The sequence below is a fragment of the Beauveria bassiana genome, assembly GCF_000280675.1.
Source record: "Beauveria bassiana ARSEF 2860 unplaced genomic scaffold BBA_S00058, whole genome shotgun sequence".
Taxonomy (NCBI): Eukaryota; Fungi; Ascomycota; class Sordariomycetes; order Hypocreales; family Cordycipitaceae; genus Beauveria; species Beauveria bassiana.
The window spans coordinates 25062-40505 of record NW_007930893.1 but is presented as its reverse complement, the minus strand read 5'-3'; the positions used below and the strand labels follow the sequence as shown (position 1 = coordinate 40505).

Below are 15444 nucleotides of genomic sequence, written 5' to 3'. Positions count from 1 at the left end.
ATCGTGCATTCTAGCATCACCTTTTCGCTGTTCCATCCATCTGACACATGTGAACAGGAAATGCTCCACTGTCTCTCTTGCTTGCCCGCAACTACATAATGCAGAAGGTACAGCATTAATGCGATGCAGGTAGTCATTCAGTCTTGCCATGCCTGTCCTCAGTTGTACAAGCACGGCAGCTTCTTTGCGGGTGAGTTGATCGTACATCTTCTTCGTGTGCTTGCCTGGTAGGGCTTGGTCAATACGCTTAGAGAATCTGCCTACACTTTCAGGCAGGGCATCAACGACGGGCAGTTTGGTTCGTGCAATAGTCGGGGTCGTGGAGCGCATTGCTGGAAATGGCCTCTCCGCGATAGCCCCCACTTGAGTCATGGCTTTCGCCTGTTGCTTCGCTTTCTGTAGCAGAGTATTCTCCGGGCTCGCTGGCAACCATCGTACCAGGATCATGTTTCCACGAGCTCGCAATGTGTCGGCTGAGTCATAAATTGAGCGAATCAGCGCTTGACCAGATTGTTGTTGCGACCGATGTATCGCAAGTGCTGCTGCCCTGTTGCTGGTGAGCACAACCACCCGTTGGTCCCAAGGCTCAGACAGCGCACGCCGCAGAGCATACGCAATCGCTGCCAGCTGTCCAGAGTATGGGTTGTGCTGGTCTCTCGCACCAAGCGTGAATGCAAAAGTTTTGTCACAGAATCCTGGGATGTGGACTGCTCCTCCAACACCAACTACGTCGTTTCTGGCAGAACTGCTGACTGCCACTTGCACTGCTTCGGCCATGCTTCGTACTGATTCTCCTCCAGCATCATCGATTACAACCTGTATTCTCTTTTCCCAGGGAGCGAGGGTGAATGGTTCAATGGGACAAAGGCGGATCAAGTGTCCCTCTTTTGTTAGCTAAAGGAAAATAGTGGGGGCCTTTTTTTGGCGTGCGGGGCGGCGGGGCGCTGGCTCTATTAGAGGTACCACTGTTGTACCGTCTGGTCACCTAAAGTGCGACGGGACCATTTGAGTAGGCAATGAAACGCTATTTCTGACCGTCACTTTTCATAGCTGTAAATCACTTCTTTGAAATGTTACGTACCGCGTAGTGAGAGCGGCCGGCGTTACATCCTCGCGCCGCAGCACGAGGAGGAAGCTAAGACAGTTTGGCAAGGGTGGTCCGGTGCCGCCCACGTACGACCCACTTAGAGGACTTTATCCATCTAAAAAAAGTCCTCTCAGTGGGTCACTACGGGAAGGAAAAAAGAGGGGAAAGATTGACGGAAATCGGCGTCGACGCGATTGTCCGACGTCCGGCAATAAACAACCACTACTTCTTCGGAAACGTCCATGAGCTCATCCTCCACGGACACGGTGACTCTCCTGATCAGGTCGTTCCTTAGCCAACTGCTCAAACATTGCGAGTATCCAATCGTCTCTGGGCCTGACTTTGCCCTATTCCAGGAAACCTTACGTCTCGTGCAAGAGAACACTCATTCAGGGTCATCAGACATGGCCTGGACACTAAGGATGACAACGGCCATCTGGTGCAGGCGCGGATATTTCAACCGCTGCTCCTCCCGGCACCACCACTCCAGCGGAGTCTTCGCCATTACCTGTCTCGGCGGGGCATTGATGAACTTCTCGAACTCGTCTTCGTCGTCGGGTACATTCAACACACTCATCGATAGCTTGATTCGCTCGTACGGAGACATCTCGGGTCGCTCTTTTCTTGGCTGCGATGCACCGCCTGTCATCAACGGACGGTCTTTATATTTTGCCCACAGTTGCCGTGCGCCAGCTATTACCACGTCTCGCCACTCCTCCGGCCAGTGCCGGTCGATGTATCTCCTCTTTTCCGGATGGAGCAGCAGCGACGTGACGTAGATTGGGATTGGCATCGCTTTCTTCGTGAAACTTTGCAAGCACCCACCAACCCATGTGGATCGGGTTAACCATGTACCCGTTGTCAACATCCCTGATCTGCTGCATAATTAGCGTTCGTTCGCCGTAGAACAGCGGAAGGCTCCGCAGATGTAGCAATTCGCGATACGTACCTTGGCGTCCTCAAACTGCTTGAGCAGGATGTCCATGTTCTTCAGCATCTGGTCAATTGACGCCCACTCCATCTGCTGCTCCATGGTCGCTTGGTAGAACGGCTGCAGAAATTTATGTGTCGTTTTGAGCACTTGCCAGTCGTCATGTGTCAAGATATCATCCACCAGCTGCTCATGGAATTGGTTGAGGAAGATGGACATGGCACCTTCCTAGCGAATGGCAGCATCAAGCAGATTAAACCAGAAGTTCCATCGTGTGATGTTGTCAAGTCCCAGTGCCTTCCCCGCAACGTCATCCCATGGCTCATCGCCTTCGGCTTCCCGAATGTGATCCCACGTCGAGACAGCTCGTAGCTTCCTCCTCTTGGCGGGAGGCTGGCCTGAGGAAAGGTTAGGCTCAGATAGTGAGCCGACAGCCTGCAATATGCTGTCCGAAGGCAGGAGGGAAGAGGCGTGGGACGCGGCTCCGGAGGGGGACGTACGGGCGCTCATATCAGTTGGCTGCTGGTTGGCTGCTGGCAGATGACAATCACAAGTGTTCACCCATGCTCGGCCATTGGCCCCTGAGAATAAGCGGGTCCTCAAGAATTACTAACATTATATTCTTAAGACATGGGCTATATTCTTAACCGTATCCTCAAGCTCAATAATAATTATGCATCAAGGCTTAAGAATATATTTATTACTGGAACTGACCTGGATCGGTGTCGATAATAACTTTGTTCTTTGGGGTCATGTTGGCGCTTTGAGGCATTCAATGAGAGTCATCAATTAGAAATGAGTTTCGACAGTCACAATAATCATCAACGGTGGTAAGAAGTGCACTTGAATTTATAGCCGTCAAGGACGAGTATGCTGCGGCGTCTCTATAACTTCCATGGCCCACAACGGATCGTAGGGGCGTCGGAATGGCGCCCAATCAGGATAGTTTGGTCTATAATTTCCTTCTGGGGTTTCACTAGCTCGTTACGCTCGCACTATCCGCGCCCGCTTCGATGGTGCCTCTGTCTTGGCAGAGGTAGACGAGAAAAAGGGTGCGAGCACCGTAATTTTAGCTGGTTCCAACACGAAAGCCAAGTCTCTCCGGCATTGAAGCACGTGTATATAAAGCACGATAGTTCATGGCCGATCCACGGTCTATTCGCCCACAGTCCAGTTACTGTACTCTACAGAGATTGGCAAGCATCCTCGAGAGTTCACCTCAGTGTACGGCAGCCTGAGCGAGTCTGGCGTGCGGCGTCTTGCAGCCCACTACGGCGAGGAGCGGCCTGCAGAGTACGTGACAACTGCAGTTTCGCATCTTGGGGTAATGCGTATTGATCACGGTCGCCGAGCGGCCGAGGACGCCATGCTGCTGAGACAGCTCGCAAAAGCTGGGACGCTGCTGACCTTGTGCCCCGTGTCGAATGCCGGGCTTGGGGGAGTTGCCACGGTGCAAGAGGTACCTATTCGAGACCTGCTTGAGGCCGGCGTCAGGTTGAGCATCAACGGCGACGACCCGGCATACTTTGGCGCTGATCTTTCAGGCGACTACTGTGCCGTCCAAGAGGCGTTGCACCTTTCCATGACAGGTGCGAGGCTATTGCCAAGGGTTCCGTGCAAGGAAGCTGGTGCTCGGAAGAGCGAAGCGAGAGCTAATGAACATGATCGAGGACATGGTGGCAAGACAGAGGAGGTCAGATGTTGAGCCATAGATCAACGCAATCTAGACCAGCAAGGACACGGGATTTGACTTGATATAGATCAATTGGAAAATTTCGGTCAACTGTTCGTAGAATAAGCAAGTAGTTTTTTCTGTAAGCTAGCTCAGGTTCTCGATACCAAAAAGGGCGGCGATCACACTACGGCATTGGCGTGCTTAAGAGGCTTTCAATCGGCCTGCGTTTTACCTCACTTCCAGATGAACCAGAGCTCAACAGGGCTGTATTTACAATTTGCTAGAATGCGCCATGGCGAACCCAAATCAGACTACGGCGGCCCCCGTACACTCGCGCCCCCCGCTAGTCAACAGCGCCCGCTGTAAGTTTTGCATAACCCGCTGTAAATTTGGCCTATCTCACGGTCTGCTGCTATCTCGCAAAGGGCAGCATTTTGAGCCTCTTTTATGATCTTGTATATGACATTTGCTACAAGTAGGCTGTATCTTCTTTGGTAGCTGTTCTTGTTTACATTGGGGCTTGTCCTCTGCGTTGTCTTCTAGTCCGTCTGCTGGTACATCCTCTGACCTTGCCTTGTCTAGGGGTCCAGTCTCCCTCTCGTCTTAAGGCCTGTCTTCGGGCTGCCGCATAGGTTGTAGCTTGTGGTTGTGTTGTGAAAAGCGCGCTTCAAATCGATATTCATGTTCCCAATTACCATTATTTTTTTCCTTGATCAATATCGAAAATTGGCAACCTGCACGCCATCGACTGCAAGCATATACAATGCTTTGCCGGCCACATTCCCATTTAGATCTTCTAATAATAAAGCGATAGCCCTCGACAGCTGCGTAAATTTGCAATAGAGAAGCAGGTCTTCTCGTGAGTCCCACCATTGAAAAGAAGGCAAAGATAGAGTATTGGGCACCATTGCATTGAGACGTACGAGGTAATGACGTAAAGAGGAGGTGAGAGGTTGGTAGGGAGATCTGGTTTGTGGTGCGTTATGGATGAAGACTCCATTGGGCGGCTTAGTGGTCTTATGCCGCTGAGGAATGGCTCTATCAGGGGTAACTTACAGCGGGCGCTGTTGACTAAGCGGGGGGCGCGAGTGTACGGGGGCCCGAATGTAGGGGCCCTCAGACTACCTCGGCCTTACATGAGCAGATTCTATGGCGCAGTTTAGGCCAAATCGCTACCCATATCTGCTTATACCTGACCGAACTATCCAGGATGATCGATATGTACATCAAAATCTGCATTAAGCGCGGCGAGAATGGTAAAGTATAGCTGCAGAACTGCCTGGTCCAACAGCTGATGTACTTATCACTGAGACTCCTCTAGGTCCATGTAAGAGCTGATGGCACTGGCGGAGATCCATGTTCTCAAGGGATAGTAATGCGACTAAGAACAGCAAGCCTCAATATGCGTTCCTACTTCACTTACTACTCGTTATCTTTATGGTCAAATATTAGGCAAGTATCCAATTAATTGCATTTCTTACAGTCTTAAAGTCATGTACAACACTCATCAACATCATTCACCAAGCCAAGGCTTCTCGTCTTAGGGACATTATGAAATTAAAGCGACCAGAGGTGACCCAAACAAGTGCTACTACTAGCAACAGCTTCGCCACCTGAATGGTCGTCTCCATTCTTATCAACAGGCTTCTGAGACCATCTTGGCAACGTCTGTGTCGCAGCCAGAGCTTTTCATGAACTTCGAGGTAAAATGTGTTCCATCTGCTGACAGTGAAAAATGTCTTGTGTTCAAATCAGCAACTGTGGAAACGCTTATCGCCACCGCCTTCCCAGACGTCTGTGGGGGGTGGCACAGAAACCAGCCGGCATCGCATGCTGTTCATTTCCTGTGTAGAATTTGAACAGTCCAAGGCGACAAAAGCTGCATCGTAAGGAAGTGCGCCAAACGGCGACTTGGGAGGCAAATGTTAAGAAGTAAGGCTGTGAGCTGCTTGGCCTTGGTTATTGAGGGACCTGACATAGCCGCTAGCCATCCACGATCTGGTTACAGGCAACGGACGAATGGTGGGGATGACGATGTCTACCGAGAAGGGGTACAAAAAAAAACAGAAAGAGTAGAGAAAGCGGAGCAGCCGTGGACGATGGAAGTGGGCATCGCCAATTATTCCTTTTCTGCGTCTTGGTGTCGTCACAGCATGGCCTGGGTCTGGACCGCAGGCTGTGTAGCTCTGGAATCCTTGAATACAGTGAAGTGACTACGTGACTGTAACGGTAGGTACTGTACCGATACCGTTACAACTGACTGGCTAGAGGTGCGACCTCCCCCACCTCTGCTGGCTTTCAAAGACTGTCGGTGCTAGAAGACGAGTTATGGTTGTGTCGACAAAACCAGCAAAACCTTGGAGTCCATGCCGTGCCTTCCCCCGGCCAGCGACGCTGTTCGTCAGTGAGTGTTACATTTCTAGTCATTTTTGTCATTTTGGCGGCTGAATCGTGGATCAGATTTGTGGATGCGACTGGAGTTGAAAAGGAGAGGGGTGGAACAAGTTGGTGGGATGCCGTGCTTGTAAAGGCCAGCGAGAGCTGCGGGCGCGAAGGCCGGCCAGAGAGGCGCGACTTTAGAGGCACCATGCCACTATTGCAGTACCGGTACAGTATGGTGACCGGGTTTCTGGCATTTAAAGGAGAGAGGCACCTCGAGACTTTTCTGGTATGGATCCGCAGAACTGCTGGCGGCCGGGCCCATCATGGTTCTGAGACAACATCTGCTGTCGAAGAGGGAAAGGCTCGTCGCATTCGACAAGATTCTACAAGTTTCTAAATAGGCAGCACTCATCAGTCGTTCCGGGCAGCAATTCTGAATTTGGCCTGCAGCGTCAGCGCCCGGGTGGGGAAGGGCTCCTGATGATATACTACGTATGCCGAGTTTGCCAGTTAAGCGCATCGTCGCAAGAGGCAGAGCGATCCAATAGCAAGCCATCGCGACAGCTCGAACCAAATATAGCAGCTAGCTGATCAGGTAGTCGCCGCAGGGACTGGAGGAGCCTTCACACTGTATGAGTACGCTGCGCAGCACAAACCAGAGGGTGGGTGGTGGTTACACAATCTCGTCTTTGCTGATTTTACCTCCCCGCGTCATGATGAGTGATACATACCTGAGTCCACGCCCCGGTGCTTTTTCTGGCCTGCGGCCTGTTTATCTTTTCATGCGTGCACTTTCTTACATCTATCTTGGAGCTTGTGCTCCCGCTTCTCTTATCTATGCGCAGTCGACACGTTCGCGGCTTCACCATGAACATTGCCACTCCCGATTTAAGTCGTCTCGAGAGGCTCCCGGCAGAGATAATCCAGACCGTCTTGCGATTTCTTCATCCCTGGGAAATCAAAGCTCTTTCCAGCACTAGTAAACGGCTCAGGCGAGCCTCTCTGTCGAACGTCTTTCGCCGCGTGAAGTTCAAATTCTCTCTGGCGGGAATCGAGGAACTGAAAAGCCTCCTAAAATCCAATGCTTGCAGCCATGTCGCTTCCTTCACTTACGAAATCACGCAACTGCTGAAGCCTGGTATGTATGTGCACCCACTCGCTGAGCTTATGCTGACGTTGCTCGTGAAACTGAGCAGAGATACTAGACTTCAGCTGTTTCAGGTCCACTATCCTGACTACTGACAACTACGTGGATATGGCGAAAGCGATGTACGATGACAACGAAGACGCATGTGGTTTCCCTTCATACATGACCATATATGAAACCGTGCGCGATCTTTGCAGGGAGCAACACAGCATCATTGACGAGGGCGCTGACCTGCTTCTGTCATCTGTTTTCTGTGCACTTCCTCTGTTGAAGGAGGTGAGGCTGTCCTTTTGCGAGGTATTGGAATTCGACTACTGTCTGTTGATTCCCGATATTATCATGAAAGATGAGTTTTATCGACACCATCTCGAAGTCGCCACCATTGCTATTCAGAATGCCAGAAGGAGAGGTGTCGCCATTAATACTGTCGGCTTGTATGATTACGAGCTTCCGCATTTCGATGTATGGGAAAAACCAGACCTGACCAGTCTCTCAAGGACTCTGAGTCGGCTGCTGGAAAACGTGAAGGTTCTTCGCCTGAGTGGATCAGAGTGCGTTTTAGAATTGCTGTCCCACTGCGCACTAGGTCTTCACCAGCTTGACATGTGCGAAGTGGCGGTTGCCGATACGGCCCTGAAGAATTTCCTCGAGGCGAACAAGAAAACTATACGGTCCATTGGCTTCCACCAGACGAAGCTCTACCCAGAGAGTCCGTATCGGGTGAGCGGCCGACCGGTGACTGCAAGCGTACTGCGTAGTATGATCGGCATGCCCCCGTCCACGCCATGTCGAGCAGATGTTTGCGACTGTCGACCACAGTGGAAGGAAGGGTTGAGGCTGGTAGTCGGCGTAATCAGTGACGGGGTTACCAAGCCTAAAGACTTCTGAACGCCGAGTGAGCGCTTGTGGAAGAGCCAAACGTGACCGACAAGTATAGAAAACAATCAATTTCCTACTCTGTACATCGCCTGATTGAGGAATTTGAAAGCTGCTTTTGGAGGACAAGTCAGAGAGTTGACCTGGATGGGCAGGTGATCCCTTTGGCACTGCGAAGCGTCTCATACGAAGCCGCCCTGCGCATCCACCGGATACTTTTGTTCGCCCTCGTGTACGGTCTTTGGCGGCTGCCTCATCCGCCGATCTGTTCCCGCGCTTGTGCCTGTACATTGGCGGAGCGCTATTCTTTACACCCTCTATCGTCTGACTCGCCAGCGTACTGTATCGGAATAGGCTAGGGCTTAATACGGCAAGAAAATCAAATTAAACTCGCAATTGTCTAGGCCGCTGAAGGTGAAAGCTGGACAGTACATAAGCCTTTGCGTTCCGGGGGGTAGTCTGTGGTCGGCCGCATAGATACATCCTTTTTACTGTATATCTTTGGTCTGAAGAGCCGTAGAAGCATTTCATTGAGCCTTGTGGCGGCTTCACTAAAAATCTATTCACTCTATCGTATTATGGCCCCACCATATGTAGGGCAATGTTGAGTGGACCGCATGGAAAGTAGCGTACTAGTACATTTATATGAAATGTTGTTCTACTGGCCACAGGATTTGGCATTGCCGCTCACCTGCCGTATCTATGGAAGCTGATTTACGATTAAAACTGTCGCGTGACTTTAACGCGTAGGATGTATCTAGTATGGTAGATAGAAAGGAGAGGTGAGAAATAAGAATATGGACGTGGCATGCGCGTGCTAACCTTTCTAGGACGTTGGAATCGCCGCTTAGAAATTGCTAAATGAGGTGCTCAACGAAGATAAGCTTAACGGAGAATATGTACGTAGACAATGCAGCTAGTGACTGCTATACTTACCTGTGTACGTAGAATATCCGCATCTAAATCTACGTTAAATTAGAGAAAATAAATGAAGTGAAATTTGGCGACAGAGCTAAGCGTATTCCGGTGAAATACCTCTTGCGGACGTTGTCTCGTTGGAGCCTCGAGAACGACAACGTGGGAGCAGGACGGTCATCTCGGGTGCGCTGTCTTGCTGCTTAATGACAAGCTAATCATATTAGCAGTGTCTGCGAAGGGTGCCATGCGCGACGTGTTGAACGATCTGTTGTACCCGCAAAAGCCGTTATGGGTGTCGCGGGTTTCTAACATAATAGTTTTAGTGGGTGTATTTTGGCTGCTGCCCAGAGAGCCAGAAATAGCGATTTTGATTAAGCCGCCAGGTAACTAAAATTGACCAAAAGCACTAGCGACACCCGTAACGGTTTTTACGGTAGCAGAATCGGCACAGTATTATATATATAAATTCTGTATGGGACTCACACGCTGCGGCCGGCTTGGCCTTTTACACGGCCCTTGACGCCCTGTTGCCCCCTGTTGCCCCTGGCTTGCTAAATTGGGAAATTGACATTAGCTTTGATATAGTCAATAAGACTTTGCATCACTTTGAGGTTCAAGCGGAGGGCGCTAAATAGAATTTGTCTCTTTCTCAAGATGTATCCAATTGACTCTGTGCCCCCCAAGACGCCTGTGCAATGCTCTCTATCAAGCAGTACCATGTGGTTATCTGCAGTAGCTACCTGCGGGAGCCACCAACCTCCTCCAACTATTTGATCTGATCAAAGGGGCTGTCCATTCTTGTACTGGAGAATAATAGCCTCCGCGAAATAACAGGAGAAGCTAGTAATAGGAATGATTCTACAAGTAGTTTTGATGGCCGATGCTGGACCATTGCCGATGTTCAAAAGTGAGAGAAAATGACTAGCATAACTACGCAGTTGGTGTATTGGGCACCTCTCTTACACAACGCTGCTCTCGCTGGCTCGGTATAGTAAACCAAATGAAATGGCACAGCTCTGAGCAAATTAGCCGTCTCTAAATTTTATTTGTCGTCCATCTGTACCTACGAAGGCCGAGCAGATCCCGCTCTCACACGATCAGCAGTTCAGCGAAGAGCCAAGAATGCCCATGTTAAAACAGTTATGATATACAGTACGACGCAAGCGCTCAGCGTAGCCATACTGGAAATCACGATTGCCATGTTGACCAGCAGCCCAAATCAACGGCGGGCATTTTTTGCTTAACGGTACAGAGACACGCTGTTTTAGATGTCAGTTTATTGAGTGTTGGACATACAGTATATTAATCACGGTGTAGATGAGGGTATTGCGGCGACCCTAGGCTCCATGCTCTCTGCGAGGGCGCATTGCGTCCCTTAGTCTACCATCACGTATATGGACACTTGCAGCGGCATGGTTCTTCCTGTCATTGGCTTTCAATAGTCTTCTGGTCATCAAGTCCAGGAAGTCACAATTCCCCGTTGTTCTTGCTCCCCGGCGTCGGTGGCGTGAATCTTTCTCGCCGTTGATTTTGGTCTGCATCGTCGTCTAGTCCAGCCTCGAACGAAGTTCGTTCATTTTTTTCTAGTCAAAATCTGTCTCACGACTGTAACAGGCTCAGCGGTGCCTCTCGGCAAGCGCGTCCACTTCCTCGTCTTCTACCTTGTCCGCTTGATGATTTTGCATCCGTCCACTTTCTATCATCTCATCCCCTTCTCGGTACCGCGAGCTGTCAGAGTGCAGTGTCTTCTGTCGTTCCATTTAGTTCCCCTTCCTCTTCAATGCTCATTGTCCGCTTTTTTGCGCAACCATTTCCCGACAACTTAAGCTAGTGGCGTCCTCTTGTTGCTGCTTTTAGGCCCAACAGTCTCGGCTGATGCGTTCGTGCGTCTATGACTGCTCCAGCTCGTGACCACCGCCTTTCATTGGCACCATCGGCGCATCATGCTCGCGAGGGCGGCTCGGTCCTTGCCCACTTCCCCTCCAATTCGTTGGTTCCTTTTCTGCCCATCAGCTTCTTGACAGCGGGCGCTAGCAGAACCAAGGGAGATAAAAAAAACTGCCAATATCAACAGCCAGTCAAAATAGCGTCGCAAGCTTTTCTTCCCTGGATAGTGCTTTCGCCGGAGGTACACGCAAAATGAGTAGGCGACATATGGACAATACATTGAGGCTGCTATGTACAATCAGTCTCGGTCATCTGTCTTTTCCCAACTCGGAAGGACCAGACCGAAAAAAAACGTGAGGAGACTTGTGAAGCTTTCTCAAGGGCAGCGTGGCTGCAGCCCTGGGGAAACACAGAATCGAATACCGGCCATCATCAGCGAACCCGAATTACAGGACGCGTTGGCCATTCAAAACTGTCTCGAGAAGAATTAGTAGCTAGTGGCGACATATTCGCGCAAGTCGACCTTCCCGCAGGTTTTCTATTGGAGTGTCTTCGAGGAGAGGGCTCTCAACTCACCAGAGTCGCGGTGGGTCGTCGATCTCTATGCTGCAGGTTTATTCGACGGACCCACGGAGGCCTAACCAGGCGCAGACATCAGTGGCGAAGCGAAGCGGGACATGGCAGAAAAGTATGCCAGTGAAAAGACAGCGGTTGATGGAGAATTCTATTACAAGATACGGGAATACCAGGGCGTGTTCGGGCAGGAGAATTCGCGGTGCGAAAATACGTGGAAGGCACGCCTGGGGCGCCACGTCCAATTAGAAGAATCGGTTGGGTCAGATTTTGACAGACCCTAGATTTTGTGTGGCATTTGATGCATCTTTATGGGGACCTGAAACTTAGCCTTGTGAACAAGATGGCATCCATGGGGTGCCACAAGATAAGGGCTGCACTAGGCATCCTACTGATGGGCGACGCTGACCGTCAGGAAACGCTACATTATTTTGAACATATCAAAGTCTTCTGGGTATTTCGTTTTCAATGGCAATGAGAGCGTTATGAGGAAATTCGATCGATCGTCTCTGGAATCGCTGCAACTGACGGCACCTGGGGCCTGTGAAAGGCAAGCGCGCGACCTGCACACCCGCATGAGATCCCTGGCGCATTCGCCGAGACTGAAAGGGAGAGGTTATGAGAAACATGGGCATTTTTGAGCGCGTGAGATCGAATGGCACGAACGCAACTTATGTAGTGCCGCAACGAGCGGTTGAGACGAGTAGACCCTGGAGGGAACGTACTGAAATAGATTAAATATATGGCGGTCCTCCTGCTAGGGCGTTCTTTGTGTGCTGGCCTTAATAAGCGCTGACCTGTCAAGGCTGTCGGACCGTGGAGGATGGATTTGCAGTGCCAGCCTCTGTGGGTGGATGTCCTCAGGGTGCTATCCCCCTATAGATCGGCCCATCTCTCTGCCGCTCAAAACCACGACAAACTACAAATAATTTCTGGGTTTCCGTCAGCATTGTCCGATTAAGTCTTGAAGCGTGACTTGCGTGCTCTTCGTGTAGTTCTTGCAGCTGCTGGAGCTCCCTTTGCACCCAGTCCATGTTTGAGTTCCTCTCAAGTAACCAGAGTAATATCACTTTCTTAGTAGCATCTCGAAATAACTCAACTTATATCTGTTAGTTACTATTTTCTGCACGAAGGCGATTGCGCTCCAGCTTGGCGTAGTGCAGGCCGCAGGCGTTGCACAGAGTGCCGGCACCTTCGGGGCCGCGTCGCCATTCGGGAGCCTGGGTGATGTTGCAAGAGTGACAGCGGCTGGGACCAACACGGACGCGGCGTTTTTTTACCACGTTTCGCGGCGCAGACTCCCAGCCGTTGTTGTGCATGTTGACGTCATGGTTCCCATCAACGGGACGCTTGGTACTCTGGATGAAAATGCAGACTTGCTCGATATCGCGCTTGATCAAGTCCAAGTTGGCAAGCATCTCATTGACCTCGCTTTCGCAGGGCAGGTGCTGTTGCTGGTCAACACGGCCATAAGCTTTGGCGAAGTGCACGGTTGTGCTGGGGGAGTAGCGAATCTGAGTGTAGTTTGTTAGTTACACTGAATGGTTGGAGCCAGAATAGTTGTAGTCAGAAGGATCGAATTAGACTTACGCGGCTGAAAAACTCCTGGTAGGTCCAGCTCACGTAACTTCTGGGGGAAGTTGCTACATCACGGAAACGAGGATTATCAAGCGTAAAGTTGCTATGAGTCTGGGACTGAAAAGTGTTGGGTTGCTCGTGATAGGAAGTGGTGGGATGTCCAGGAAGAGGCATATGCCCGGCAAGCATATAGCTGGCCTGGTCAGGTTGAGGAGTAGGCGCGGGAGGTTGACGATGACCACCAGACACGGGGCCATAAGCAGCAGGTTCTTTAAACTTGCTCGGTAATATACGTTTGCGAACCCTCACAGGCGAAGTACAGCAGCTTAGCTCAGGTCTGCCGGTAAGTAGAGGGCGTTTGCTTCCTAGTCGAGTACCGGATATGACTTCTGAGATAGAGGGCAGCGTCTGGCGCAGAAGAGACTTGGGGTTGTTATAGGCAGCTCGATAGGGCTCCGCAGACGAGACCACGGCAGATACAGGCGAGCCGTACGCGGCAAGATAGTTAGAGCTTGATATGAGCATAGAGGCAGCTGCCATGGTTGTTACTTAGATGAACTTGAGATAGATGAAGTGAGATAGATGATGTCGACAGTTTTCATTGTAAAAAGATACGCTGGGACGGTGCTGTCAATGGAGAAGGTGGAAGAGATGGGAAGAGAAGGAGGAGACGGCCGATATTGTACTTGTTCCATGGCAGCCCTAGGTTCGCGGGGCCGCATGACTTTAGGCCTCCCTTGGAGAGGGGTTCACAATACCCGTATCTGCGTCGCATGCGTATCCAGCTGTTCAACTTTGGTGTTGATCAACACGAGCAAGTCGAGCACAAACAGCTTAATCAAAAGCTGAAAGTTCAGATACACTATTGTTAAATAAGCAACTAATTCTGATTATACACTCAGAACCTACAGGTCCTAGTATGCGTGCCATTTTGGTACGGCAGCTTATCGCCCCACTAATTTTCGGTACGAGTTGCCCACCAGACGATCGCACCTGTCAGCACTTCGCATGTTAACATCGCCAATCTAAATGCCTTTGACTTAGGTTTAAACCCTAGCATATTTCACACATCTTCACATAGCGTACTAGTTTTAGCTAAATCCCGAACTGTAGTGACTTTCCCTGTCTGTTACACTACAATATCAAATACAACTCAGGAGCCCCACACAATCTAGCCTGGTAAATGAGTGCAGCACATAATACAGAAATCAACTTTGACACTGATCAGCAGATCTCCTATTAAAACATTGTATATCATTGTCAAGAGAGAATGAGATTTCTCTCTTCTGATATCAATGCTAGCAGGTCATAGTAGGATTACTGACTTGATGCCTGAAATAGCTTGCATCACCTATGCCATAAATGTTTTATTAGCCTTAAAACATCTGTTTATAATAGTGTATAGCTACATGTTCATGCACATTTGAATTGATTTGCGTGATGCTGCGCTATTCAAATGTAACACCAAAGTTGAAAAGCTGGATACGCATGCGACGCAGATACGGGTATTGTGACCCCCTCTCCTAAGCTCCCAGCAAAGCGTTCGGCGCAGGAACGCTGTCCAGGTGAAGGGTAGTATTCTATCTTAAGTGCGAATAGCGGCGGAGCTAACCAGTTATGTTGTGACAGCATCGGTCACCGCGTCACGGGCATGTGTATTATTTTACATATCATATGTCAGCACAGGCAAGGTAAATACAGTTGTGGCAGAAATTACTAGAACTTTTATAGCAAGCAACGTAAATCGAGCGCACGGAGCAGTTCAATGCGAGGTTTTTCATGATAATAGTTTCACTATTAGTGCCACATGATTCTCGGCAGGGATCATTGGTCAGCTGGCCGTTATGGCGCTGAACTGGGAAATTGAGGTCCACATTGTGGCGCGTTTCACCTTCGGACTCAAGACCCTCAGGTGATCATCATGACACGATGTGAACTCGTTAGTGAGTCTTAGCAGCTGGCGACATTGCAATCACCAAGCATCCAATGTCTCGAATGGTTGAGGAGTAAGTTGTTTTGATACTATACAATCCTAGTACTCCCTACAACATGGTCACACTTGCTGTCTGCATGCCGTCTCTGTGAGGGTATCATGTGGCCTTCCCTGTTTGATGAATGTCTCACGCACTGTATCCCAGGACGTGCCATATACCAGTACGTGGCGTATCCCAGTGCACGCGTCCCAGCTCTCACTGAACTTGAACTTGACTTTGTATTCATAGACTGTCTCAGCCGCCTTTGTTGGCAGCTATGCAGCGTTCTATCTACCTGTAGATTCTGCGGTCCGCGCTCGACGACAGAGTTTTGGTCTGGTTAACTTCGGCTTTGTCGTCGCTTCGGATCGCCGTATCATACAGATGACTTTTCATGACAGTTCTGTGTCTCTGACT

The 15444-nt window shown here is 50.1% G+C and overlaps 5 protein-coding genes across 5 annotated transcripts; 2 read left to right on the top strand and 3 right to left on the bottom strand.

The window, feature by feature from the left end:
- Positions 1-16: 16 nt before the first annotated feature.
- On the bottom strand, positions 17-777 carry BBA_09564 (reverse transcriptase; the record flags this gene model as incomplete). The annotated part of the gene is made up of 2 exons (XM_008604661.1): positions 17-91; positions 169-777. 2 exons carry the CDS (start codon positions 775-777, stop codon positions 17-19), a joined length of 684 nt encoding a protein of 227 aa, XP_008602883.1.
- A 695-nt stretch (positions 778-1472) lies between these two features.
- Positions 1473-2237, bottom strand: BBA_09563 (uncharacterized protein; the record flags this gene model as incomplete). The annotated part of the gene is made up of 3 exons (XM_008604660.1): positions 1473-1729; positions 1788-1962; positions 2037-2237. 3 exons carry the CDS (start codon positions 2235-2237, stop codon positions 1473-1475), a joined length of 633 nt encoding a protein of 210 aa, XP_008602882.1.
- A 1147-nt stretch (positions 2238-3384) lies between these two features.
- On the top strand, positions 3385-4325 carry BBA_09562 (adenosine deaminase; the record flags this gene model as incomplete). Its single annotated transcript, XM_008604659.1, has 3 exons — positions 3385-3607; positions 3978-4055; positions 4276-4325. 3 exons carry the CDS (start codon positions 3385-3387, stop codon positions 4323-4325), a joined length of 351 nt encoding a protein of 116 aa, XP_008602881.1.
- A 2617-nt stretch (positions 4326-6942) lies between these two features.
- On the top strand, positions 6943-8949 carry BBA_09561 (F-box domain, Skp2; the record flags this gene model as incomplete). Its single annotated transcript, XM_008604658.1, has 3 exons — positions 6943-7213; positions 7272-7942; positions 8929-8949. The coding sequence occupies 3 exons, from the start codon at positions 6943-6945 to the stop codon at positions 8947-8949; spliced, it is 963 nt and encodes a 320-aa protein (XP_008602880.1).
- A 3636-nt stretch (positions 8950-12585) lies between these two features.
- On the bottom strand, positions 12586-13594 carry BBA_09560 (GATA zinc finger protein; the record flags this gene model as incomplete). The annotated part of the gene is made up of 2 exons (XM_008604657.1): positions 12586-12990; positions 13067-13594. The coding sequence occupies 2 exons, from the start codon at positions 13592-13594 to the stop codon at positions 12586-12588; spliced, it is 933 nt and encodes a 310-aa protein (XP_008602879.1).
- Between the last annotated feature and the right edge of the window lie 1850 nt (positions 13595-15444).